We start from the raw sequence: 25982 nt of genomic DNA, 5'->3' as shown, positions 1-25982 counted from the left end.
AAATAATAATTGTCTTAAGTAGACTCTTTAAAGACAAACTGTGTTTTTTTTCCCTCACCTTCATTTCCTGTCATCACAGTGAGTGCTTTTCCTTTCAGATCTCTGCACAGGCTTTTGAACTGCGTGTAAAGTGTGCTGGAATTGCTGGAGGTGATCAGTTTATTTGGGGAGCAATTAATTAAATACAACTGTTTCCCTCTGTATAGATTAAAGGAGTGCTACGAGCGATACCATCTCAAAAAGAGCAGATGTGCTATAAAAACACTGATTATTCCCATCACTTGAGAGGGACAGAAAAGTATCGATGGGCTGGAACTGCTGATGAGAAAAATTAAGTTAGTTCTTGGGAATGAGTTCCACTGCCAGGGAAATGAATGCTGCAGGACAAAAGTCACACAGAGACAATCCAGGGGCCTGCAGAAGGGTCCCTGCTGCACCAGGAGTTTGACAGCTTGGTGGCAAGAGCCAAGGATGGTGGCAGAGCCTGCTGAGACACACTGAGCATCCTCTGTGCCCAGGGGAGCTGTGCGGGGAGCCCGGGGACCAGGGACTGCAGGGCTCAGGGAGAGCTGGGGCAGAGCGTGCTCCCCTGTCACACCAGCTTGGGGCTGGGGGGCAACCTCAGCGTCTCCTGTGGTGGTGCTTCTGCAAGTTGTCACCTGCTAAAGGGGTAATGCCCCTCTAGGATTCAGGTTTTGTCCCAAATTTTGCTTTTTCCAGCTCTGAAGAGCCATCACTACCCCAGCATTAAGAAAACCTTGTGATTCACCGCTGCTGAAAATCACCGCTTTGGGAAAAAGCTGTGGATGAGGGCTCTGAGCTGAGCTTGTGCTGGAATGGGCATGGATTTGGGAAGAGGAGAGACATTCCCTATTCTGTCCATAAAACCAAAACCAGCTGAAACCCCAGCACAGCCCCTGAAAAACAGAGCAGGGAACAAACTCACATCACCTGTAAAATGCCCTGGGGGCTGTGTGGGATCAAACAGGGGGTGCTGAGGGTTTGCCTTGGCTTTGTCCCTGCCCTGGGGATGGGGAGGGGGATTCTTTTCCTGTGCCAGCACTGGGGGTGAAGCTCTCTGGTCCAAATTAGCATCCCCTGGCTCTGTGATGGGTGCCAGGGCTCTGTAAGGGGGTGCCAGGGTTCTGTAAGGGGTGATCCGGGTACAGAGGGGGTGACCCCACTCTGTTGGGGGGTGTCTGGGCTATAGAGGGGGTGACCCGGCTCTGTAGGGGGGTGGTCTGGGTCCGTAGCAGGATGACCCCGGTCTCTTTGGGGCTAACCCAGCTCTGGGGTGATTCCCCCAACTCCCAGCGTCGCTCTGCCCCTCCTGGGTGCCCAGCACATCCCTGCATGCCTGGGCTGGGACCCTGTGGCTGCACCCGGGCTGGGAATGGGAAGAGGTCCCGCACCCCGGGATGGGAATGGGGAGGGGTCTCGCATCCCGGATTGGGAATGGGGAGCAACCCCCACACCCCAGTTTGGGAACGGGGAGCGGCCCCGCACCCCGGGCTGGAAATAGGGAACGGCCCTGCACCCTGGGAAGGGAAAGGGGAGCAGCCCTGCACCCAGAGCTGGGAATGGGGAGCAGCCCCGCACCCCGGGCTGGGAAAGGGGAGCAGCCCTTCATCCTGGACTGCAAATGGGGAATGACCCCGCACCCCGGGAAGGGAAAGGGGAGCAGCCTTTCATCCTGGGCTGCAAATGGGGAATGACCCCGCACCCCGGGAAGGGAAAGGGGAGCAGCCCCGCACCCCGGTTTGGGAATGAGGAGCAAGCCCCGCACCCCGGTTTGTTAATTGGAAGCGGTCCCGCGGCCCGGTTCGTTAATGGGGAGCAGCCCCGCATCCAGGGTTGGGAATGGGGAGCAGCCCCGCACCCCAGATTGGGAATGGGGAGCGGTCCCGCACCCCGGTTTGTTAATGGGGAGCGGTTCCTCACCCCGGTTTGTTAATGGGGAGCAGCCCCGCAGCCCGGTTCGTTAATGGGGAGCCGGCCCGGCCATGTGCCGACAGGGGCGGCTGCTGCCGGCTGCCTGCTCCGCGCCCGCCGCTGCCGCCCGCCTCCTCAGCCTCCTTGCTTATTTTTAATATATATCTATATATTGATCGTTATTTCATTTTTTAGATATTTTTTTAAAAAAACGTTTATTTTGGTATTGATGCTCTCCGAGAGGGAGACTTCGGGAGACGCGGTCCTCACCTGAGCGAGCCGGCCCCATTCCCCCGTGTGAAGGTAAGCGGAGAGGGAGAAGGCACCGGCGCGGGGGCTCCGCGGGACCCCCCCGGCTCTGCCGGGCCCCTTCTCCCCGTCTCTCCCAGCGCTGGGGTCTCTCGCGGTGTTTTTTCCCTGTTTGCTTCGCTCCCGCCCCCGCCGCCCGCTCCCCGGTGCATCCGAAACTGCCGGGGGTCGCTGCTCCGGGGAACCGGCAGCGAGCCCCGCATCCCGGGGATGCCCGCAAGGCACAGGATAGCCCCGCTGCCGGGGGAGGGTTGGGAAGGGATCTGGAGGGGGAGACGGTGAGGAGGGACATGGAGAACTGCGCGGCATCTGCTGCCCCGGAGCCTGCCCGGGGGGACCGGGCAAGTCCGGCCACCCCGGACCTATGAGGGTGCTCCAGGCTCGGCTTTCCCTCATCCTGCAGCATCCTCGGCTCCACAGCCTATGAGGGATGTCACAAAAGCACCTTCAGGGATGGAGTGGGAAAGCTGCCCCCATCCCATGGCTCTCCTGGGTGTGCAGGTCGTGTCCTTCTCTGCCCCAGGGACACCTCGGTGCCCTCTGCACACTCAGTGTGGGGCTGGAACCGGCCTCTCTTCATTGTCTGGACATCTGAGCCATGTGATTCACTTTGTTTCCATCTCATGTGCTGGCCCCAAAGGACGTCAGAATCCCCCAATGAGTTTGTAGGACACCCCAGTCCTGGGTTAGGTAGGAAACCATCCCATCAGCTCCCACTCAGCACAGCGGTGATGGAGAGGGATCCAGGGTGGAATGCGAGGAAGGTGATGGCTCAGTCACCTGTGGGTTGTTTTTGTCACTCTGCATCCAGCAGCCATCAAGGTCTGTGCTCTCAGAGCCACATGGATGCTGCTGAGCACATTAAAGGTAGCCTGAGGGCTCAGGGGGGCTGTGGGAGGGAGAGAGAAATCCCCCAAGGGAAGATGGCTTTTCATTTCCCCATATCGACCGCTTTCAGACAGGATTATTTATATTTGACACAACAGATCACCAAACTTGGGAGGCAGTGGGGGTGTGCTCATACTCATTAAGGTAGACAGTACTCTGGCAGAATAAATTCAAGGTAAGAGAAGACGGCACTTTGAGGTTCAACAGATTGTCTTCCAGCCTGAAACGAGCAGCGAAATCAGCATAAAACCTAGAAGGGAAAACTCTGCACTTCAGTCTGTCATGATGTATGGGTGTCATTTTTGGGAACCTGGCGGGTTATCCCGATTTTTAGAGTGCAGATGGTGCTCCTGGGTGACTTCATTTGAGCAAAAGTACCCAGTGGGATGGGATTTTTAGTCATCACATCTTGTCTTCGCTGAGGAAGCATCTAAATTACAGTGCTGTGAGGGAAAGCATGAATTGTGCATGAAGTGAGTGCCTCAACTATCCCACACCTGTGCTGAGGCTCCTGCCCCACTGCAACGCCTTGTGAATAACTGGAGTTGTTTGCAGTCTCTGTGGTTGATTTTCTTCTTGCCTGAAACAGGCAGAAAGGTGCTTTAGGGGCTGTCAGTTGGTGAAAAGAGATTTTAAACACCTTAAAGACTGTGCAGCTGTAATTAGAAGTGTAACCTCCTTCTTCTGCATGTCAGGATTTCTGCGCAGAGTGATGACAGGACCTCTTAAGGAATGGTGCTGGTGCTCAGGAGAGATAAAGAACTTCAACAAAATCCCTTGCAAAGCTACTGATGTTGATTTATCACCCCGCAGTACATTGGTTCTCGTTCAGAAGGGATGTGGGGATTTGAGGGGAAGGAAGGAAGCAGCATTTGTTCCTTTCTGGTTTATTGCCAGCGGGCACAGGTTACAAACACAGGCAGCTCTGAAATACCTGTGCCCACCTGGGCACAACGAGTGGCAGAACATCCCCAGTGCTGTGGCTCCTGGTCGTGTCCTCGCTGTGCTCCAGCAGAGCCTGGTACAGGGTCTGGCTGTCACATCTCCTGACCCTTTTCCACTGAATCTCTGGGAGTCCCTGAGCCCTCGTGGAGGTGACACGAGAGCCAAGCCTGAGCCCTTTTCTCCATGGGTAAGGGACAGACTCACTGCCCATGGTTTATTGACCCAAGCCTTTCTAAATGTTTCCCACCCTGACCCTACAGCCATTCCTCAGCACCCCTTTAGGGTCTTTAAAAGTTCTGCTGGGTGCCAGATTCAAAGAGATAAAGGTGCTCAGCTCCCTCGGGCACTTCTGTGCAGCCCAGAGAGCTTTGCTGCGTGCTCCCAGCCTGGCACAGTCTGTGCCACTGACCTCTGGGGTGTCAGGATGTGTCCTCAGCGCCCAGCACGTGGGGCAAGGAGGGCTTTTGCAGCTGGCCAGGCTCCAAGGGATTTGCCTGACTCAGACTTTTCCCTCTGGCTGCGCAGTGCTGGTGGAAGAAGCAGGGCTGGCTGCTCCCTTGTCACTCGGGCTGTTCCCGTACCTGGCTGTGGTGTTGTCATGGATATGGAGAAGGACATGGCCAGGAAAGAGGTGCTGCATGCTGGCAGGGCTCCTGCAGCCACGGCTGGTGATGCAGCTTGTGACTTTGAAGGGGTGCAGGGAAGGATGGAGCAGAGGTGGCAGCTGTTGGGGTTGAACTTGAACTCATTCCTCATTTAAATTGTGTTTTCTCCCCGGTCATTGGGTGTTATATCCTTCTCTCCTTGTGATCTCTTACAGTAGGATGGGTTCCCCCTTTGCCTGAGCAAACAGCCTTTATCCCAGCAGTGCAGACGGGCAGAGGGGTGACAGACAGGTGGGTGGTGGACTCTGACCCTCTCCAGACCTTTCAGCCACGTTCAGCTCACAGCCAGCACCAACCCAGACAGGCCTGGGACCTCAGGAACCTGCTAGAGCAGCCCTGGCCAGAGGGCAGCTGGAAAGGTTGGGGAACAAAATTAAAGGTCAGAATAATATTTTGAAAGATCCCTGCACCTCTTTGTCCCTGGGAAGGTTAATGACAGCCTTGACCCACTAGCAGCATTCAGAGCAGCAGCAGGAGGAGCAGGCTCCATGCAGAAGTGATTCTCAGGGTGTCAGAGGCATCACTGAGGGGGGACAGGACTGGATTTAGCCCAGAACCACCACAGTGATGATTTTACCCCATCCTGTGTGTCCAAGAGTACAGATTTCTCTCTGGAGCTGAGCGTCAGCAGGGACAGTGTTGGGTCCAGCACCTCCCTCAGCATGAGCTCCCCTTGGCAGGACAGGGAGTGGAGAAGGACACGAGCCAGGGGCTGGTGAGTCCTGTCACCCTCTCACTTCAGACAGAGTTGTCTCCTGCTCAGAGCTGACATTTTACTCCACTCCCAACAATGGCACAAGAGGGCAGCTCAGCCGCTGCTGACCATCTCCCTTCTCCCCCATCTCCCTCCCGCAGGATAAAAATCACCTGCAGCCACACACAAGGATGTTGTGAGCCTGCTGAGCTTCTCTGGACAGAAGCACTGATGTTTTCCTGAGCTGGAAGCTGGAAAACACGTGCCACTGAGCTGAAGGAGGGAGGGAGGGATGCAGCTCCTACACGGGGCTGAGTGGAAGGTACACACGGCTCTGCTGCCCTGGGAAATAACTCTCTGCTCCACAGCTCTTATCAAGGAGATGGAAACTTGTCATATTCTTTTTTGCAACCATATCTGACATTATCCAAGCAATTTGCCTTTGGTGTGTTTCCAGAAATAGTTAGGCCTACGGTAGGCAGGGGTGACATCTGGATGCATTACTGCTGAGTTCAGAAACATTCAGTAAACAAGACAGGATCTATTGTTTAAAGGTTATTTCAAAAGGCTCCCAGCGACTTCTCTGGCCGTGCAGTGGGGAAAGCTTTAATGGCACTGTGGTAATTGCCTTTTCTGAAGGACTTTTTGCCAAAAACCCAAAAGTAAGGCTCAGCCTGTCCCAGCCAGGTGAGGGACCCGATCCAAGCTGAAAATGTGAGGGGGTTTGCTCTTTGCTTCAGTGCTGGTGGGATCAAAGCTGGGAAATGGCTGAAGGAAGAGCAGGCTGGGGGGCACAGATGGGGGATGCAGGGGAGCTCACCAACAGTTCAACAATAAAAAAAGGTCTCGGATCAGCATAATAGGGCAGCAGGATTCACATCAGCAGGGAGGGCGAGAGAAAGAGCCCTCCCCGAGGCACTGAGGGGAAAATAAATGTCATTAGGCATGGATAAAGCAGCTGCCTCTGAGCACCTGAGCCGAGGGCGGGAGGCTCTGCAGGGAGAGGGGGCTGGGGGGCCTCAGCAGGAGCCACTTGGAGCCCACGCCTCTATTCAGCCTGTCCCACAGCACTGAATTAATCTCTGTTCAAAAGAGAAAAGTGAATTCCTGGCAGGAGCCAGGGGCCAGCTGTCCTCCCCTCCCCTGGCCCAGGTGACAGGGATGCTGCTCACGTGGAGGGAGGGATGAGCTGTGGCTCTGCTGTCACTCACACGGGAGGAGGACTGGATTTAGGCCAGAACCACCACAGTGATGGTTTTACCCCATCCTGTGTGTCCAAGAGTACAGATTTCTCTCTGGAGCTGAGCGAGGGGCTCACACAGGAGGAGGCACTGCTGCCTGCCCCCCTCAACCCCAGGGCAGGCAGAATTCATGCTCGCTGATGATTTCCTGCCCCTCAGAGGGGAAATCATGCCGTGGGCTCACACATCTTCCCGTTTCAGCAGTGTTTTTCTCCGAGGGGCAGTGGGGTGAGCGAGTTCCTCTCAGTGGAGCAGGGGTGAGCAGGGGGCTCTGCCTGCAGCAGGACCATGCTGTGCCACCACCTGCAGCCCTCCTCTGCCTCACCTGCTGCTGCTGTGAGGCTGTGTCAGTGCTGCAGGGTCTCAGTGCTGGGGGAGCCCTCGGGAGCTGCTCAGACTCCTCACACCCAGCCTGCTGCCCGTGCCTCCCTTTTCCTTCTGCTCACCCACTGCTGCTCCAGCCCTGCCCTCCTGCTCCACAGCCCCATCCTCTTCCTCCCTTGCCAAGATAACAATCACAAAATCCTTAGGTGGTGAGATAACCACGGGAAACTGCCTGAAAACAGGCTTTGGTGGGGAAAAAAAAAGCAGTTTTTTCCCCTTTGAATTGCTACAGAAGTCCAGCTTAGGCTCTGCCAAGGCTGAGCTGGTTGGCCTCTCCTGGGGAGGGGATAAAGGAGATGATCTTGCTCAGCAGGGGATGGAGCCCTGGGCACAACCAGCTTTAGGTCTGGCTCTGAGGGGCTGTGGCTTTGCTCTAGGTACGAGCTCATCTGAGCTGCAGAAGCTCATAAGCTCATTACACTGGGGGAGTTGCGAGTGCTGAGCAGGCCACACAGCTGGGATTTCCTCCCCTTCCTTCCCATCTCAGCAAACCAGCAGCAAAAGTCCTGGATGGTTGCATTTTTTTTCCAGTCTTCCCATCTCAGCAAACCAGCAGCAAAAGTCCTGGGTGGTTGCATTTTTTCCCAGTGCAGAGCTGGTCCCTGGAGCACGATGGTGGCCTCCTGTAGCACTGCCTTGTCCCCACAGAGCTGGCACCAGGCAAAGCCTGCTCCTCTCTTTACTCACAGAGTGTTTGGCATTGAAGGGGGAAATCCGTCAGTATAAATGCCAGAAAAGTGGCTGAGAGAAACCCCCAGACTGCTGGGTGATGGGACTGCTTTGAAATCCCCTGGGGATCCCCTCAGCCCTGTGATGCATTCCTCCTCTCCCCAGCTGGGTTCCCTTCAGCTGAACGGGATCAAAACGCCTCGAGGCTCAAAGCCTCACCGATCACAGCGCAGGGATGTGGACTTTGTTGTCAGAGATGCCACAGAGGCTCCGTTGGGGCTGGAATTCGCTGAGATGCCGCGGGAGCGTGCCGGGAGCGAGGGGGATTTCACAGGGAAGCGTCAGACGAGTCCCCGGAGCGGCTGCAAAAATCACAGTTCAGCTGAAGCATCACTCACAGGCACGGCTTCCTGCGAGAAAAACAACTTACCTACACAGAGCTTGGCTCGTTTCTCTTCCAAATATTCCTCCTTCGCTTCCCTCTGGGGTGTTTGGGCTTTTCTGCCGGGAGATGCTGTGGTATTTCCGAGGTGACCGGCAGGGACAGTGCGCTCCTGGCACAGAGCTCCTGCTTGAAACCCGCGTCTGCTTCTGGTGTAGGCAGAGGGTGCTGCTCGGGCTTTGCCATTTACAGCTGCATTCCCTGCTCTCCCTGCATTTGGGGTTCGCATCTGCATTCCCTGCTCTCCCTGCATTTGGGGTTCGCATCTGCATTCCCTGCTCTCCCTGCATTTGGGGTTCGCATCTGCATTCCCTGCTCTCCCTGCATTTGGGGTTTGCATCTATATTCCCCACTCTCCCTAGCTGAATTTTGGGGTTTGCATCTGCATTTGGGGTTTACATCTGGTTTCCCTGCTCTCCCTCCCTGAATTTGGGGTTTGTATCTGCATTCCCTACTCTCCCTGCTTGTATTTGGGGTTTGCATCTGGATTCCCTAGGCTCCCTCCCTGACTTTGGGTTTAGATCCATCATGGATCTTCCTGCCTGGGCTTTGGCGAACCATTAACTCCCTCCTTTACCTGCATTTGGGGTTTGCATCAGGATTCCCAGCTTTCCCTGCCTGCATTTGGGGTTTGCACTTGGGTTCCCTGCCCTCCCTGCTTGCATTTGGGGTTTGCATCAGGATTCCCTGTTCTCCATGCCTGCATTTGGGGTTTGCATCTGGATTCCCTGCTCTCCCTGCCTGCATTTGGGTTTAGATCCATCCTGGATCTTCCTGCCTGAGCTTTGGCAAACCATTAACTCTCTCCTTTACCTGCATTTGAGGTTTACATCTGCATTCCCTGCCCTCCCTGCCTGCATTTGGGGTTTGCATCTGGATTCCCTGCTCTCCCTGCCTGCATTTGGGTTTAGATCCATCCTGGATCTTCCTGCCTGAGCTTTGGCAAAACATTAACTCCCTCCTTTATCTGCATTTGGGGTTTGCATCTGGATTCCCCACTCTCCCTGGCTGAATTTGGGGTTTGCATGTGGATTCCCTGCTATTCCTGCCTGAATTTGGGGTTTGCATCTGCATTCCCTGCTCTCCCAGGCTGCATTTGGGGTTAGATCCATCATGGATCTTCCTGCCTGAGCTTTGGCAAACCATTAACTCCCTCCTTTACCTGCTGCCTGCCTTCTCACGAGGTGCCAGGGTGTGCAGGGACGGAAGCTCCTGCACCACCCCTGCCGGCAGCAATGCTCCTCCTGCCACTCTGCTTAACACAACGTGGAGTGACAGGGAAAACTGAGCTTTCCTCTAGACAGAAGGCATTTTGTGGCAATCCAAGCCGTTTTCTGGGAGGAACTGGAGGTGTCCCAGCTGTGGGAGGGTGGCTGAGGAGATGCACGGCCTCGCTGCTGGGGATCTCTGCCCAAATTGTCCAGCAGTGCAAGCAGGGATTTGCAGGGATGCAGGCTCTCCTGGGGAAGGGGAAGGAGCTGTCTCGGTCTGATTGGTGCTGCCTGCTGGGAAGCTAAGCCCTGGGAAGATTAGTGGTGGGATCTGGGGGAAAATAGCTCTGCTGAGAGAGTGGGAGTGGAGTTGGGAGGGGAAGGATAATGAGCGCTGATTTGCGTTTGTTGTTAGGAAAATTTAGTGGGTTTATTGTTATGTTACACAAAGGAGCAACTGGGGTAATAATTCCGACTTATGGCTGTCCCATGGGCTTCTTGTGTGGCTTTTTCCTTGTGCAAACATGACAGGCACCAAGCTGCCACTGCCTGTGGCTGCAGCTCTGCCAGGAGAGCAGAGCCAGCCCCACTTCCACATCCAAATGCATAAAAATGCTTGAATGGAGTTTCTCAAAGCCCTCCAGGTGATGTGTCCCATCCAGCTCTGACCAAAAGCCATTTTCTGAGTGAGTGTGACAGAGTTAAGGTCCACCCAGAGCAGGGACTGTGCTCCTGGCTGGGGGTTGGACTTGGTGACCTTTGAAAGTCCCAAACTGGAACCAGGGTGCCCAGAGCAGCTGTGGCTGCCCCTGGATCCCTGGAAGGGCCCAAGGCCAGGTTGGACAGGGCTTGGAGCAGCCTGGGATGGTGGGAGATGTCCCTGCCCATGTCAGGAGATGGACTGAGAAGGGTTTTCAAATCCCTCCCAACCCAGACCAGTCTGGGATTCTGTGATCCCTGTGACCAGCACTGGATGTGACATCCCATGGGCAGGCCCAGCCCCCTGAGATAAAGACAAGCACAATGAATATTAGACAGTTCCAGATGATTTTTTTTTTCTGATTTGCAACACTTCAGCTTTGCTGTTTTCTTGAGAGTTATTCCTGATTCTCACAGAAGCTCGTGGGAGCAGATTCAGCCCACAGAAAGTGGAGTTTTCTTAGTTGCACCTATTTTCCCTTGTGTTTCTGGCACCACATTTTTGTTTATGTTGTATTTTCAAAGAAAACAATGCAGGTTACAGAAAACACAAAACAGTGGCACCAGTTTCTGAGAAAACAAGCACTGATCTTACCTGATTTCTGGATACCATTATAAATCCTGCATATTGTTGAATGTTCAGATTGGGAGGCAAGGGGTTAGTCTGTAAAACACTGTCTGACTTGATGGGTAGTAAATATAAAGTGTGAAGATTGCTGGGCTGTGGCAGAACTGTTGACTGCAGAGGATTAGAGTTGCTCAGCCCCAGGGATGCATAAAACTGGAACATGCTCCTGCTGCTGCTGCTGGAGTTTTGCTGGAAAAGAGAAGGGTCCCAAAAATTCATACAGGTTTTCCAGGACCTGAAATGAAAAGTGTTTTGTTTGATTGGGCTGTTAACACCACCTTGTAACCCAAATATCACAGGCTGGTGCAATTCCATGATAATCCCAATTAAACCAACCAAAAGCAGCACTGAAGCACCCTGGACTCCCAGCAGAAATTCCTGGGCTCCCACATGCTCCATTCTCTGCTCTGTCAAGCCCAGGAGCAGTGGCAGCCAGGTTGGAAGGTGTTTTTTATCCAGGCCATCAGCAGTGAATGCATTCCTGATTCCCAGAGGAGATTTCTGGCCTGTTGGACTTTCCTGAGGGGCATCTCAGGGGCTCTTCTGTGCCCAGGGGCACTCCCAGGCACTGGGCAGGGAAGATGTTCACATTTTTACAGCTTTGGGTTTGTCAGACTCAGACTTCAGCTCTCTCTCTGGTTCACAGGCAGGATGGTAATGATGGTAATGGGGGAGATGGTGCCTGCAGAGCTCAGAAAATCAGTGAAGGTTTGGCTGATTTGGGTCTGGACTCCCAGTCCATCCCAGCCCAGCTCAGCTCAGAAAATCAGTGAAGGTTTGGCTGATTTGGTTCTGGACTCCCAGTCCATCCAGGTTCAGCTCAGAAAATTAGTGAAGTTTGGCTGATTTAGTTCTAGGTTTCCGGTCCATCCCAGCTCAGCTCAGAAAATCAGTGAAGGTTTGGCTGATTTGAGCTCCCAGTCCAGCACGTGAACTGTGTTATTTAGCAGAGAACACTCCTGCTTCCCAAGGAGTTCCAACAACTGTGCTCAGGCAAAGCCAGCTCACGGTGCCAGGGAGGAAAGCTGGAATCCAGCTGGGATTTTGGGGTGCTGGGTGAGCCTCCTCCTGCTTCCCAGGATGGATGGAAGTATTTCATGGCCCTGACCCCTCCCAGGGCTGCTGGGGGTGCCTTCAGCCAGGCTCAGGGTGGGATTCAGAGCACTGCTCTGAGGTTTGGCTTTCTGACAGGAGCCCCCTGGCATTTTCTGCTCCTTTGAGGCGCTGCCAGTCAGCCAAGCAAGGCAAGGAGGAGCTGCAGCCTGCTCAGGATGCTCCAGCACCGAGCAGAACCTTCTGGTCACATCCATCCTCCCTCGCCTGCCTCAGTTTCCCACATTTCAGTGCCTGTGGCAGCACTTCCCTGGCTGGGCACAGCAAGGAGGTGGCAGATGAGGAGCAGCAGCCCCTGCCTCGCTCTCCAGGGCCTCTCCAGCACCAAGGAGTCATTTCAAAGGCAGGGCTGGTGTCGTCCCCGTGCTGACGAGAGGCAAGAAGATCCCTGACACGTGTTCTGCTCTCAGAAAGATGCTGTCCCTGGGAACAGTCAATTTCTCAAACATTTGATCCTGGCACTTCCCAGCCCACGTGGGCTTGAGCAGAGCAATTCGTGTGAAGGTTTTTCTCAGTTTCTTTATTCTTCTAATGAGGGTTTTCAGCTGAGCTGTGTGAGTTCCTTTATGTTTTCCACTCTTTCACTTATGATTTTGTTGTTGTGGGCTTGTCGTTGTGGTTTTTTTTTTTTTTTCCTCTGAGTTAAATCTTTCCCTCTCTCATCTCCCAGGAAAAGCTGTAACAAAATTAAGGTGAGGAAAAAAGGGAAAATTTACTGGAACTGGTTCATGGTAAGTTGCCAAGAATCTGAAAATTACCCTCTCAGACGGTCTGTATTAATTCCCTGATGCAGCAATGATAAATCCTTATTAAAGAGGATAACATAAGGAGATTTTACTGCTTATAGAAAAACTCCAGGGTGCAAACAGTGAGGAAGCCCATCTCCCTCTTGTCCATAATCCCTGGAAGTGTCCAAGGGGAGGCTGGACAGGGCTTGGAGCAACCTGGGATAGGAAAAGGTGTTCCCCCATGGGAGGGGGTGGAATGAGATGAAATTTAAGGTCTCTCTGACCCAAACCAATCTGGAATTCTGTGATTTTGTGGTCACTTTTCAGATGCACGTGTGGCAGTGCTGACACCAGCCCCGAGGGGGTGACATTACCTGGAACAAAGGCCATGCAGGGGAAGCCAGGCAAGGCCCCTGTCCCAGGTGCTGTGGGCACTGGCTCTGCCCTGGCAGCAGCCCTAAACCTCTGCACTTCCCTCGGTGCTTCCCTGAGGTCCAGCCCTGGGAGCAGCAGGCAGACAGGAATTTTAGAGCAGCAGTTTTTGTCCTCTGCCCGTGTGGAGCAGCCTGAAGGTTCCTCTCACTGTGTGATGAGTGAGGGGCTCCTGCCCCCCCAGCACCAGGGCAGGAAACGTGTGCCAAACTCGAGTCCTTAGCATTTATGTGTTATTTCCAAGATCCCCGAGCTCCCCCTCTCTTCTCCTCTTCTTTATTCATGCACCACGCTGCCTTGCTGGGCTGGAGTGGGAAAAAACACTCTGCTTGTGCCTCATTACAGGGCTTGAGCCAGAGCCTCCACCAGAGCCGTGTGAAGCTGTAGCTATGGAAACTCCCAACCCTTTCTTCTGGTGGTTTTTTTGGGGTTTTTTTTTTGAGAGCAGCGACGTATCTCTGTTTGGAGATCCCAGGCAGGGCTGGCTGCAGCACCCAGGGAGTCCCCGGGTGTCACACAGCAGCAGCAGGAGCTGGAAGCACAGAGCTTCCAGTGTCCCCAGGGCACAGGAGGGGCACTGAGGAGGAAAAATGGGTTACATGGGGAGCCAGAGCCCAGGACAGCTCAGGGGTGCTGATGGAGATGTCACCAGCTGCCAGACAGCCACCCACAGCTGGCAGGGGTGGGCAGGGACACAGGGGTGCTGCAAGGGTAGTGTCTGAGCAGAAATGGGGTGAGCACAGCCCTGGGGGATGCAGGTGGGAATTTGGGATCTCTGAGGCATCTCCAGCACCCAGAAGGACCCATGTGCTGTGGATGAGGCTGGGAATTTGTCAGGAGCACTCTCCCAACAGGGCACAGCAGAGACCCAAGTGCCCTCTGCTCATAAAATATGACAGAGAGGTGTGCTGCTGGCTGGGTGGAGGGCGCCCCTGAAGCTCCCAGGCTGCTGCATTTTATTTTAAAAGAGCTCCCTGGTTCCCAGCCTGGATCTGTGCCTCCTGAGCAAAGGGAAGCAGGATGTGCAGCTTTGATCTGCTGAGGATCTTCCCATTGTACAGAGATGTGCTCACAGCCCTTGGAAGTGCAGAGCTGTTGGATTTGCTGCTGGCTGGACATGCCCTTCCTCCCCACTGATCCCTGGCTCAGTTGGGGATCCATGGCTCCTTCAGCTCCCGGGACATCTGTGGGGTCACTGGGTCAGGAGTGGGGCTCACCCTTCCCAAACCCTGCTCTGGGGCTGCCTGCAGCATGGACCTGCCCCTCACCCTGTGCCTGGCCAGGTGGAAGCCACCTCATCTGGAAATGGGCTGCAATTTGATGGGTTTTGGGCAATTTGGCTTCAAAAACAGAGCTGTGACCAGCTTCCCTGTCTGAAAAATGGGTGTTGGAGGAGCAGCAGTTTTCCTGTGGGGTATGGCACTGCCAGAGCCAGAGAGCCAGAGCTCCTGGGGTGGACTGAGGTTCTGGGATAAACCGGAGCTCTGGGATAAACCAGAGCTCCTGGGATGAACCAGAGGTGCTGGGATGAACCAGAGGTGGTGGAATGAGCCAGAGGTGCTGGGATAAACCAGAGGTGCTGGAATGAGTCAGGTTTCCTGGGATGAGCCAGAGCTCCTGGGATGAACCAGAACTCCTGGGATAAACCAGAGGTGCTGGGATGAGCCAGAGCTCCTGGGATGAGCCAGGGCTCCTGTGTCCCAGCTGTGCAGGGAGGCTGAAGGTGCAGCTGGGGCAGTGTGAGTGATGGGATGAACCAGAGGTGCTGGGATGGAACAGAGGTGCTGGGATGAGCCAGGTTTCCTGGGATGAGCCAGAGGTGCTGGGATGGAACAGAACTCCTGGGATGAGCCAGGTTTGTGTCCCAGCTGTGCAAGGAGGCTGAAGGTGCAGCTGGGGCAGTGTGGCCAGCAGGGCTCTGTGTGGCTTTGGGCCTGCCTGAAGCAGAAGCCAAAAGGTGCAAACAGGAGCTCTGAAGCATTCAGGGCTTCCATTAGCACAGGCCTGGATGGCAGCAGAGGTGCCTCAGCCCATGGTTTCCCATAGGGATGGCTCTCCATGCAGAGGCTGTGGCATGTGCAGAGCCACAAATCCCGGGAGCTAAAGCAGCCACAGGGACATCTTCTGCTTCTGTGTGGCCATCAGAGGGTACCAGCACCTTGCTGTCCCTCTGTGCAGTGTCCCTGGCCTGTAAATCCTTGTTCCCAGGCTGGTTGTGGATGGCAGTGCTGCTCCCATCCCAGTGCTGATGCCCCCAGGAGCAGAGGCAGCTCCAGCTCCCAGCCAGGGCTGTCACCAGCTGAGATCTCACCTGGTGACTCTGTGTGAGTGTTTGCCATCCTCGTGGCCCAGCAGCCCTGCCTGAGCCATGAAACCCCGTTCTGGAGGCATTTCCTGGGAGATGGGGCAGCAGGAATGCTGGAGTGAGCCATTGGGGTCAGACAGAGCTCTTGGAGCTTCTGGTGCTCAGTGTGAGGAGAGTTCAAAACCCGTGTGAATGGAGCAACTCTGGAGTCACTCTTTCAGAAGAACAAATTCCTTTTTTTTCCCCACTTTTGTTGCATTGGTTCAGCAGTTCTTTCTGACAATTAAGGCTTTTTGATGTCTCTGACTGTGCCTTTCTGGGGGACTGCAGTGAGCTCTGCTGTGAGATGGTGGATGCAGCAGGGAAAAGTCCTCATCAGGAGTGAGGTTTATATCTGGCTCTCAGTGAGCTTTTCAGGTTGGCCAAGGAACATTTCCAGCCTGCAGGATGCCCTGCTGGGAGCAGAGCCTGGGCTGGGCAGTGTGTGCTCCCTGCTCCCTGACCTTTCCCCTCAGCAGCGATTGCAGCACCTTATCCCAGTCTGCTAATTCCCAAACCTGCTCTGTCTAGTGTTTAATATCTCCAGCTGCTTAAGCCATACTCAAGAGGTGATTAAATGATGCAGGGTGGAAAGACAGCACATCTTTATCTTTTTTCTTCTTTTTTTTTTTTTTTCCTTTTTTTTTTTTAAGGAGTTTAGACTGCTTATGTGGGTTTGGGATTATGACCTGCTTCCCTGATGGATGGAAATAATTCCTGGTGCTTAAGCAGAGTGGGATTGTTTGGGCAGTGAAAGGTGGGACTGGGGAGGGTGAAAGCCTCTGGAGTGGTTTGGGAGCAGTTCTGAGATCACAGCAGAGCCTGGCTGGCTGTCAGACCTGGGGGCGAGTCCATCACTGCTGCACCAGCTCCTCGGGCCTGGTTTTTGGATTTACTGTCCTGGACTGATGCCAGTGTAGGGTTGGCGTGCAGGGGTGCACTGGTGGGCATCCCCCTGTATTGGTAAAATCCAATACCCCTGGATGTCTCCAGCAGCGTGTCCTGGACTGATGCCAGTGTAGGTTGGCAGGGGTGCACTGGTGGGCATCCCCCTGTATTGGTAAAATTCAATACCCCTGGATGTCTCCAGCAGCCCTGCCATTGTCACCAGCACCTCTCTCGATGTCACCAGCATTCTTCTCTCGATGCCACCAGCATTCCTCTCTCGATGCCACCAGCATTCCTCTCGATGCCACCAACACCCCGTGGGTGCTTTCAGGATGGGGCCGTTCATTTCCCCGGAGGGGCAGAGCAGGGTGGGCACTCCATCAGTTCAGGAATGTCCGCAGTCACCTTCCCCAGTCACTTCGGGATGAGGCCAGCAGCCCTTTCAGGGTGGCGGTGGGGACATCCTGAGGGGACATCCCCAAGGGCAGCATCCAGGTGATTCAGCGATTCCCCAGCCCTGCCAGCAGCACGGCCTCTCCCCGCGGAGCATCTGCACTCATTGAAATTCCTGCCGCCGTGCTTAGTAAGCCTTCACGGCACTTTGATGAGCTGTGCAAATATTGTTTCTGTGAGGCGTGATTTGCTTGTGCTCGGTGCCATTAGTGCCTCATTAGTGCCGAGCACACACTGCCGCGATGGGCAACCCCTGCATCCAAGGAAACCTTCTGAAGAGTCGGGAAACTCAGACTGAGAGCTAATCTCCGCTGTAAAAACTGCTGCGAGAGCATCCCTGACGCTGCCGTGAACTTCTGTTTTGTTTTTTTTTTTTTTGTTTTGTTTTGTGGGGTTTTTTTTGTTTGGTTTTTTTTGTTGGTTTTTTTTTTGTTTTGTTTTTTGTTTTTTGTTTTTAACTTCAGGAAACCCCACAGTTTTCAGCCGCTCTTGCTGTAGGATGGACCTCTGGATCAGCCTGAGCTTCCCCTGCTGGGTTTTGCTGTCACACAGCAATGCAGTCTGGCTGCTCTGGCAGGTTGTGGGGGTCACACCTGATCACCTTTAAAGGTCTCTTCAACCCAAAATTCGGTTCTGTGTCAAGGACAGCTGCAGAGGTGCATATGCAGTGTGTCCCTGGTATTTGGAAAAAGCTTATACAGCAAGGAGTTGTTGGACTGACATGTGATATTTAACAAAATACTTTTCGTTATAAATTTTGGGCGGTTAATTATCTGTAATACCATTTATATGTGGTTATATTGAATTGTAATGGGAGCAGGCAGAAGGAGCAGCTCAGTGTGACCCATTCCCCACCCCAGCACTGCTCTGGGAGCACTGGGGGAGATTTTCTGGCTGCAAAGGGATGAGCTGAGAATGGGCAGAAAGGAGAGGAACAATCCCTGGTCCCTCCAGCCCTCTGGAGGAGTTTATTGCATGTTCTGATTGCTGCAGACACGGGGGATACATCCCTAAATCCCCCAGGGCTCATCTGTGTGATCCTCCAGCCTTGGAGGCACTGGCAGGGCACTCAGACATTTCCTGAGCAGGTGTTGTCCTGCCCTCAGCCATCCCCAGTGTCCCCTGAGCCCTGCCCGAGCCTGGGATCCTGTTCTGCAGAGCTGAGCACTATTCCAGCAGGGTCCTGCCTGATAAATAATTCATCAGGCACCGGGGAGAATTTCTGTTCCCAACGTGTGGTTTCTGCTCTGGACATCAGTGGGAGCTGAAGCACCAGGGGCTGTCCCAGCTGCAGGAGGGCTGGGGGACTCTCAGGAGTCTGGGCTGTGTGTTACCCCTGTGCCAGTGACCTCTGTAGTTGGGTTTATGTCTCTAAGGCCACCAGAAGGGGACAGGTGGATGTGGAATGTTCTGTTCTCTGTTGTGTTTGCTGTTAAAAGCCCATGACAGCATTACAGGCATCTCCCAGCTGGTGGAGCCCTCTCTGATGTGCCACAGGCTCACAGGATTCCTTCTGATTCCAGGGATCATCAATAGTGGTGCCTTTGAGGGTGGGGAAAGCCCTCCTGAGTGCAGGAGCTGCTCTGCCCAGGGCAGTGTCTGAGCAGAGAGGGGATGAGCACAGCCCTGGGGGATGCTGGTTGGAATTTGGGACTGCTGGGATCTCTGAGGCATCTCCAGCACCCAGAAGGACCCATGTGCTGTGGATGAGGCTGGGAATTTGTCAGGAGCACTGTCCCAACAGGGCACAGCAGAGAGCCAAGTGCCCTCTGCTCATAAAATATTTAAAACCCCCTTGGAGTGCCTGGGTTACCCATGGGGACAGCCCTGCTGCTGGGCTGGGCTGGGCAAGCAGGGGATGGTGACATGTGTCTCGTTGTCTGAGGAGTGCCCAGGTGGCCTTGCCAAAGCCAGGGGTCTGCAGTGACCCAGCCCACCCACAGCCCAGCCTGGCTGTGTGAATCCTGCAGCAACATCGGCCCCCAGGCCAGGAATGCTGCCCTCAGGAGGGGACAGGCAGCACGCAGGACTGATGCAGGCACTCTGGTTAAAGTGTTTTTCATCTGGAAAGCCACGTTCCCGCCTGTGTTTCTGGCAGCTGCCCTGTCCTGGCTCTGGTGATGCAAAGTCTCCTGCTGGCACCTTGCCCGGCCGTTCCCAGAGCCCAGCTCTCACTCATTGACTGGGTAGGATTACAGGAGCTGGGGAGAATGCACCAGGAGGGCTGGATTTGCCACCAAACTGCTGCTGGCTCCTGGTTTATTTGCTGCTTTCCCACCTCCCAGGCTGGTGGCAGCTCCTTCACACCAAAGCTCTCTGGAGTTTGCCTTTGGGCAGAGCTGTGGCACTTATGGAGCTCCAGGGTGAACACAGAGGAGTGTAAGCCAGGCTTATCCTGAATTTACAGCATCAAGGGCTCGGATCCAGTCTGCTCTGCTCTGGACAGTTTATTGCAGTGGGATTTCTTGTTCTGGTTCAAGATCCTTGATGCTGTCTGCACCCAGCTTGGGGACAGAAAGCAGCAAGGCTTAGGGCAGTGGCATCTGGGACAGTCAGCACCCCTCACATTTTTCCCTGGCATCTTTCTGGGCTCTTTTCCTTCCTTCTGAGGCAGGGCCTGACCAGCAGTGTCAGTGTCAGGCTTGGTGGCAGCTGGATGAGCTGGGAAGTGGCTGCATTGCCCAGCCAGGGCAGGACCTGCAGCACACAGGGTCACACTCACCTGCCCCCCACACAGCTGCTCAACGCCCAATTTCCACACAGAACTCCAACCTCCCCAGCCTCCTCACCCCCGCATTGAGCTCCTTCCCTTGCCAATGAGCTGGTCCTCCCCCACAGCAGCCCTGAGGAGGGTCAGCCAGGGCTGTGCTGGGGTCAGTCCCCCCTCAGAGGCCCTTCCAGGGTGCTGCAGGACACCCACGCACTCGGTGCACAGCTTGTCCAAGCACAGAGCAGAGCCAGGGATGTGCAGAGCAGAGCAGAGCCAGGACAGGCAGCGTGGTGTCACTCCAGGACACGGTGCTGGCCTCCCCTGCTCCCTGCCGAGGGTGGGATTGGGTGTTTTCCTTTTTTTCCTCCCTTCTCTTCTCCATCTTGGCTGTTTGAGCAGCCCAGAGGAGGGTCAGCCAGGGCTGTGCTGGGGTCAGTCCCCCCTCAGAGGCCCTTCCAGGGTGCTGCAGGACACCCACGCACTCGGTGCACAGCTTGTCCAAGCACAGAGCAGAGCCAGGGATGTGCAGAGCAGAGCAGAGCCAGGACAGGCAGCGTGGTGTCACTCCAGGACACGGTGCTGGCCTCCCCTGCTCCCTGCCGAGGGTGGGATTGGGTGTTTTCCTTTTTTTCCTCCCTTCTCTTCTCCATCTTGGCTGTTTGGGAGCACGGGGCAGAGCTGAGCCCTGCTCCCCTGCACAGACTGTGGGCCAGGGGCAGGGTCTTACACTGAGTTTTGAGCCGAGTGTCCCTGGAGCAGAGGGTGTTTTTATGTTTTTCTCTGTGTGTTCACCAGGGCTCTCAGTTCCCTGTTGTCCCCTGGAGCAGGGGGTGTTTTTATGTTTTTCTCTGTGTGTTCACCAGGGCTCTCAGTTCCCTGTTGTCCCCTGGACCATGGGGTGTTTGTCCCTGTGTTTTTCTCTGTGTGTTCACCAGGGCTCTCAGTTCCCTGGGGTGTTTCTGTGCCTGTCCCTGTGTGTTCACCACAGCTCTCACCTCCTGCCTCCTCCAGTGCTGGGCCCGGGCAGGATCCATCCTGCCAGCACTCTGACTGTGTTGCCAGCTGGCATTTTGTACCCAGCCTGACTCAGTTTTGTCTGAGTCTCCAGCTCCTGGTGACAGGTGAATGAATTCCCACCTTTCTGGTGAACAGAGGGCTGTGCTGCCTCTGGCTCCAGGGCTGCTGGGGGATGCAGTGGCAGTGCAGAGGGACAAGCTCTGGGATACAGCTCTTGGCATGTAAGGCACGATCTCCTTGTGCAGGCCCAGCTTCAGCAGCACCAGCATTGCCCTTCTTTAACCACTTGCCATGGCAGCACTTCCAGCTGCTGCAAAACTCTTTGGAATGACTTTGTTGCCCTGCAGATGGGAGTTGGGGTGGGATGGGACAGCTGAAAGCCTCATTTATTTAATTGCCCAGAAGATAATTATTAATCCCTGCAAACCCTCCAAGCTGGTTTAACTGGGTGCTCAGAGGAACCTCGGAGCAGTTTCCTTTTCCATCCCCATTTCCTTCCCCCCCAGGTTCAGCAGGCAGGATCAGGCCAGTCCACAGGAGCCTCTGGACCTGGAGCTCAGCTTTTCAGAGCCGGGTATTTGCTGGAGCCTTGGTTGGGGCTGAGCTCAGCCCCCCCAGCTGCTCTGCAGCCTTCCTCCCACGCAGCCCTCCCCAGAGGCAGCACGGGGCCAGGCGCAGCTGTGAGCAGCCTCTCCCTACACTGGGCACCCGTGCTGGTCCTGGGGCCGTGTTCAAGGTGCTGGGGAGGTGGAAAGAGGATGATTTCTCATCCCAACCCTTCCTCTCTCCCGTTCACTGTCGTTCAGGAGAAGCTTCTCCCAGCCCCTGGGTTGGGCAGCTCCTCATGGCAGTGCCCAGGGGAAGACAGGAGAAAAGGATGAGGCAGATCTGATCCTTAGTGAATGGTTCAGCCTCAAAATCCACATCCTCAGCCATGGCAGGGACATGCAAAGGCAGGCAGGTGGCACAGGGCTGTGTCTAAAACCAAACAGCTCCTGCAGGACCTGTGTCTGGGAACTGTGGTTTTGCTTTGTAGCAGCACAACCTGTCCTTTTCACGCTGGGAAAGGAGAAGTTTTGCATCAAGCCCTGCGTGCTCCCAGTAACCCCAGGGCCACCATCACCCCATGGCACTGGGGACCACCTTCCTACAGCAAAGGGCAGCTGGGCTGGGGGCAAACAGCCTCTGTGGATGGAGTTACACCCCCCTGCAGCCCCTTGCTGCTGCCTGCCAGGGATGGATGATGTGCTGGGAATGAGTTTGGATGGGTTCAGGCATCCTTGGGAGCTGGAGGGCTCCTAAAGCTGGAGGAAGGAGCTGAGCTCTCCCAGGACTGAGTCTCCCTGCCTGTGCTCCTCAGAGCAGGGCTCCTGCATACCTTCTCAGAGACCACAGCAGAGCTGCAAAGCACTTCCTTTTACCAGGATATTTATTGCTAAATATATGAATCTGGGAGCCTGTGGAGCGTGAAATTAGGAACAAATGTAAAAAGGAGGTCTAGACAGGAATTGTTCAGCTTATGGGCCTCCACATGCTCTGCTTTCCTCTCCCTTTGCACGCTGGAGGGTTTAAAGCTTCCAGGTATGCAGCTTTAATCAGACAAGTATGTTTGGGGAGGGGAGAAGGGAGAAATGCAAATGGTCCAGCTCCGGAGGGAGCAGTAGCTGCGATGCCATGTCTGGACAGGAGCCATGGAAATTGGCTCAGTGCAGCCCTGGCTTGTGCCCCGGGGCTTTAATTAATGGGTGGAAAAGGCAGAGAGCCCTCCCTGGCAGAGCTCTGCCTGCCACCTCCCATCTCGGGCCGGCAGGGAGATGCTGATGCTCTGTGATGGGCGCAGCTCCTATCCCTGAGAGCCTGCAGGGTTGAGTGGCCACCCCAGAGCCAGGTTCTTGCCCCAGCCCTGCCCCCCTGCCCTTGGCTCTGGGGCAGAGTGGGGATTGCAAATGGGAGCAGCAAAGTGCCCAGGGATGGGCATTTCCAGCTGGCCCCTGGCCCAGCCAGGCGCCTCCATCCCTCTTTAAACTGCAGCCAAAGTTTCTAAATCACTGATGCATCGTTTGCAAACCCTCCCCATGGTGTGCTGCTCCCCCTGAGCCTCCTCAGAGCGTTTTCCCCGAGGAATGAGGGCAGGATTTGGCCCAGCTCTTGCCCCGGGGCCGTGGGGTGTGAGAAGGGTGTGAGGAGCCGTGGAGCCATCGGGATAAATTCCCTTCCCTCCTCCCGAGCTGCTCAGCAACAACATAAAACGTGATGCTGCTTTATCCATTCAGCACTCACCCAACTTTAACAGGACATTAAGTGCCTGAAAATATGGCCCAGGTTTGTTTGCTTTGGAAGCGGGTTAAATCCCTGACAGATACAGTTGCTTTTCCTCGGGTGCTGAAGTAATTTGGGGCTGGGGTGGCTGGTTTTTGCTTTAACCTGATAGCACGAGCTGGGAGCCAGCTTTGTTAAAGCACTTGGAGAGTAGGTGGTCAGGGTAGGATTTCTCCCTTAATTTATGTCTCTCCTGCTGTTCCCAGCCCGAACTAAAATGTTGCTGGAGCTTTATTTGTGCCAGTTTTAGTGCCAGTGTGTCCTAGCTGCTGGCAGGTGTGTGAGCAGGCAGGTACCCTGTCTCCCCAGCATCCTTCCTGGGGCACGAAGCTGTGTCTGATCCTGGGCTGGGGAGGAGCTCGAGGCCTCCCGTGAGCATTCAGGGCAGGGATGCTGAGAGCAAACCCCTGCTGGTGTTGCAGGGCTCGTGCTGTGCATGATACACAACATCTGCCCTCTGGGAGAGCCCAGCAGGGACAGGGGGACAGGGACAGGGGGACAGGGACTTTCTGCTGCTCCCTGTGCTGTGCCAGCTCCCAAGGGGCGTTCCAGGGAGAGAAGAGTGCTGGTGGTACCCCAAAATGCAAGCTGGGCCACAGCATCTCTGTGATGTGCACTGACAGCTCACCTGGGGCTGCCAAACATCATCCTGGGGTGCCCCCAGAGCCCCCCAACACTGTGGGTGAAGTGGAGGTCCTGGTGCCTCGGGCAGGTCCTGCTCCCAGGGAGGGCAGCACCCAGCTCCCTGCAGTCATTAAAGGCTCACTTAGCAGCTGGGGTTATTCCAAATTCAAATACCACATTGTTTTCATGGGGAAAATGGATTAGAGGCTCAGAGAAAAATGAGTGCAGATCAGAAATCCTCATTGCAGGGCTTCTTCTCCCATCACTGCAGCCTTCTGCCACCAGGTAGGAGCTGGGAGAGTGCCCTTGGTGCCTGGTGTTATTTCCCTTGGCTTCCCCTCCTGAGGGCAGAACAGACAGATGTGACCCCAGAGCTGCTTCTCACTCACTGCATGAAGTTTTTTTAACCCTTACACCTGCAAGGTGGCATTTTTGGTGACTCCCTGGTGACTTCCCACAGCTGCCCTGTGGATTCCGATTCTGCCCTTCGGAGCCCTCCTGCCTTTCAGCCCGCTTCAAAAGGGGGTAAGCAGAGAGTTTGGGGCTCTGCAGCCCACCCCCTCACCCCGTGCACTCCATTTTGCAGGCTGTTAATGGAGAAGAGGGCGGATGACAGCCGGGACCGTGGTCATCACAGGTGGAATATTAGCGACTGTCATTTTACTCTGTATCATCGCCGTCCTCTGCTACTGTAGGCTCCAGGTAAGGCCCGGGGGTGCCTCAGCGGGGAGGGCTGCTGGCCTGGCAGCTCTGGGGGTGCCAGCTGAGCCCCTTCCCGTTTCAGTACTACTGCTGCAAGAAGGATGAATCCGAGGAGGACGAGGAGGAGCCCGACTTCGCCGTGCACTCGCACATCCCTCCGCTGCACTGCAACCGCAACGTAGTGCTGACCAACGGCCCCTCGCTCTACTCCTCATCCCCCTTCGCCAAAAAACCAGCCCAGAGCCGGCCCAGCTGCCCCAGCTGCGCTCCCTACGAGCCCCCAACCTCCTTCCTCCAGGAGCCCCCCACCTCCTTCCTCCAAGAGCCCCCCACCTCCTTCCTCCAAGAGCCCCCCACCTCCTTCCTCCAAGAGCCCCCCACCTCCTTCCTCCAAGAACCCACCACATCCTTCCTCCAAGAACCCACCACATCCTTCCTGCAGGAGCCCCCCACCTTCTTCCTGCAGGAGCCCCCCGAGGAGCTGCACAACGGGGGGGACAGGGTGAGCTACAAGACGGTGAGCCAGGAGGACCTGGCGCTGCCCGTGTCCAACCTGCAGGCGCTCAACCCCAACCGGCTCTCGGCCATGCGGGAGGCGTTCTCCCGCAGCCGCAGCATCAGCACCGATGTCTGAGCTGCCGCCGGCCCGCCCAGCCCCGGGGGCATTGGACAGCGGGGAGGACTGGCTGCAGTTCGTGAAGGAGTTTTGAATAGGGGGAAAAAAAAAAAACCACACCAACAACAAAAAGAAGTGAATGTATTTTGATGGGTAATTTGTATTTTGTGGTGTAAAGGGGGGAGGAGTTTTGAATAGGGATAAAAAAAAAAAAAAAACCACACCACCAACAAAAAGAAGTGAATGTATTTTGATGGGTAATTTGTATTTTGTGGTGTAAAGGGGGAGCAGAGCAAACTCAAGTGAGGAGTTAGGGGGTGCAGCTGGAACGGGAGGTTTACCACTGCTGTGTTGCTTGGTTTTTTTCCTTTTATAAAGAGGATTTTGATACTGAGCATCCTTTTCTACAGAGGAGCTGCCCCTCCTCGCCATTGGGCCGGGGGTGATGAGCAAATGATGGGGCTCATGGGGGGCTGAAAACGGCTCGTGCTGCAGGTCAGCAGCAGCTGCTGGCGTGACCTGGGGGCCCCAGGGTACACTCAGCCACCCCAAAATCCTCTGGCCCAGCAAGGCTGTCACTGCCCACCCTTCTGCCAGCCTGTGCTGCAGCCATGGGGGTGGCTGCGGGGGTGAGCCCTGCAGCATTCCCAGCCCATCCCACTGCTCCAGGCAGGCACAGTCCCAGGTGCCAGGCACAGTCCCCTCAGGGTTAGGATGATGGCTGGGTCTGTCCCTGGAGCCCCCCAGAGTGGCTCATGGAGCCCCTGAAGGAGCTGGGCTGGGCGTGTAAAAGCTCTGTGTTACTCAGCGATGGAAATAACACACAGCACACCTTGGGATGGAGGAGTATCCCTGTGGATAATCAGCATCCCTGCTCCAAGTGGTGCCACACACAGCTCCTGGCTGAGGGCCCCGTGGCACAGGGGTCACCGTGTGGGTGCCCACCCCTTGCATGCACATTTTTACACACATTTATTTGTTTGGGAGAGGTTTTTTAAACAAAAATAAAAGGAAAAAAAAGACACTTTCTGCCCCATCCAGGACAGTGTCAAAACAGTTTTAAATTTAAACAAAACCCGCAATTTGCATTTTCCACTGAGCCATTTGCCACGGCTGGGCAGCCTGGCTGTGGCACCAGCTCTGTCCCACGCTGGATGCAGCAGGGACAGCCCTGGGGGAGCAGCAGGCACAGAGCTGGTCCCAGATGTGCTGCAAAGGAGCCCCTGGGCTTACTCAGAGATTTGGGAGAGGAATTGCAGCACTGAGGGGGTTCCTCCTGCTCTGGTTTCTCCCGGCTCTCTCCACTCCTCTCCTCCGACCTCACCACGT

The 25982-nt window shown here is 55.2% G+C and overlaps 1 protein-coding gene across 1 annotated transcript; it reads left to right on the top strand.

Annotated features, from left to right (window-relative positions):
* The first annotated feature begins 1997 nt into the window (after positions 1-1997).
* On the top strand, positions 1998-24753 carry FAM163B (family with sequence similarity 163 member B). The gene is made up of 3 exons (XM_039730830.1): positions 1998-2235; positions 23922-24037; positions 24120-24753. The coding sequence occupies exons 2-3, from the start codon at positions 23945-23947 to the stop codon at positions 24669-24671; spliced, it is 645 nt and encodes a 214-aa protein (XP_039586764.1). The 5' UTR covers positions 1998-2235; positions 23922-23944; the 3' UTR covers positions 24672-24753.
* The last annotated feature ends 1229 nt before the right edge of the window (positions 24754-25982 follow it).

The sequence above is a fragment of the Passer montanus genome, unplaced genomic scaffold (assembly GCF_014805655.1).
Source record: "Passer montanus isolate IOZ18808 unplaced genomic scaffold, ASM1480565v1 scaffold73, whole genome shotgun sequence".
Taxonomy (NCBI): Eukaryota; Metazoa; Chordata; class Aves; order Passeriformes; family Passeridae; genus Passer; species Passer montanus.
Note: the sequence above shows the minus strand (reverse complement) of the source record. Positions and strands in the feature narration are given on the sequence as shown.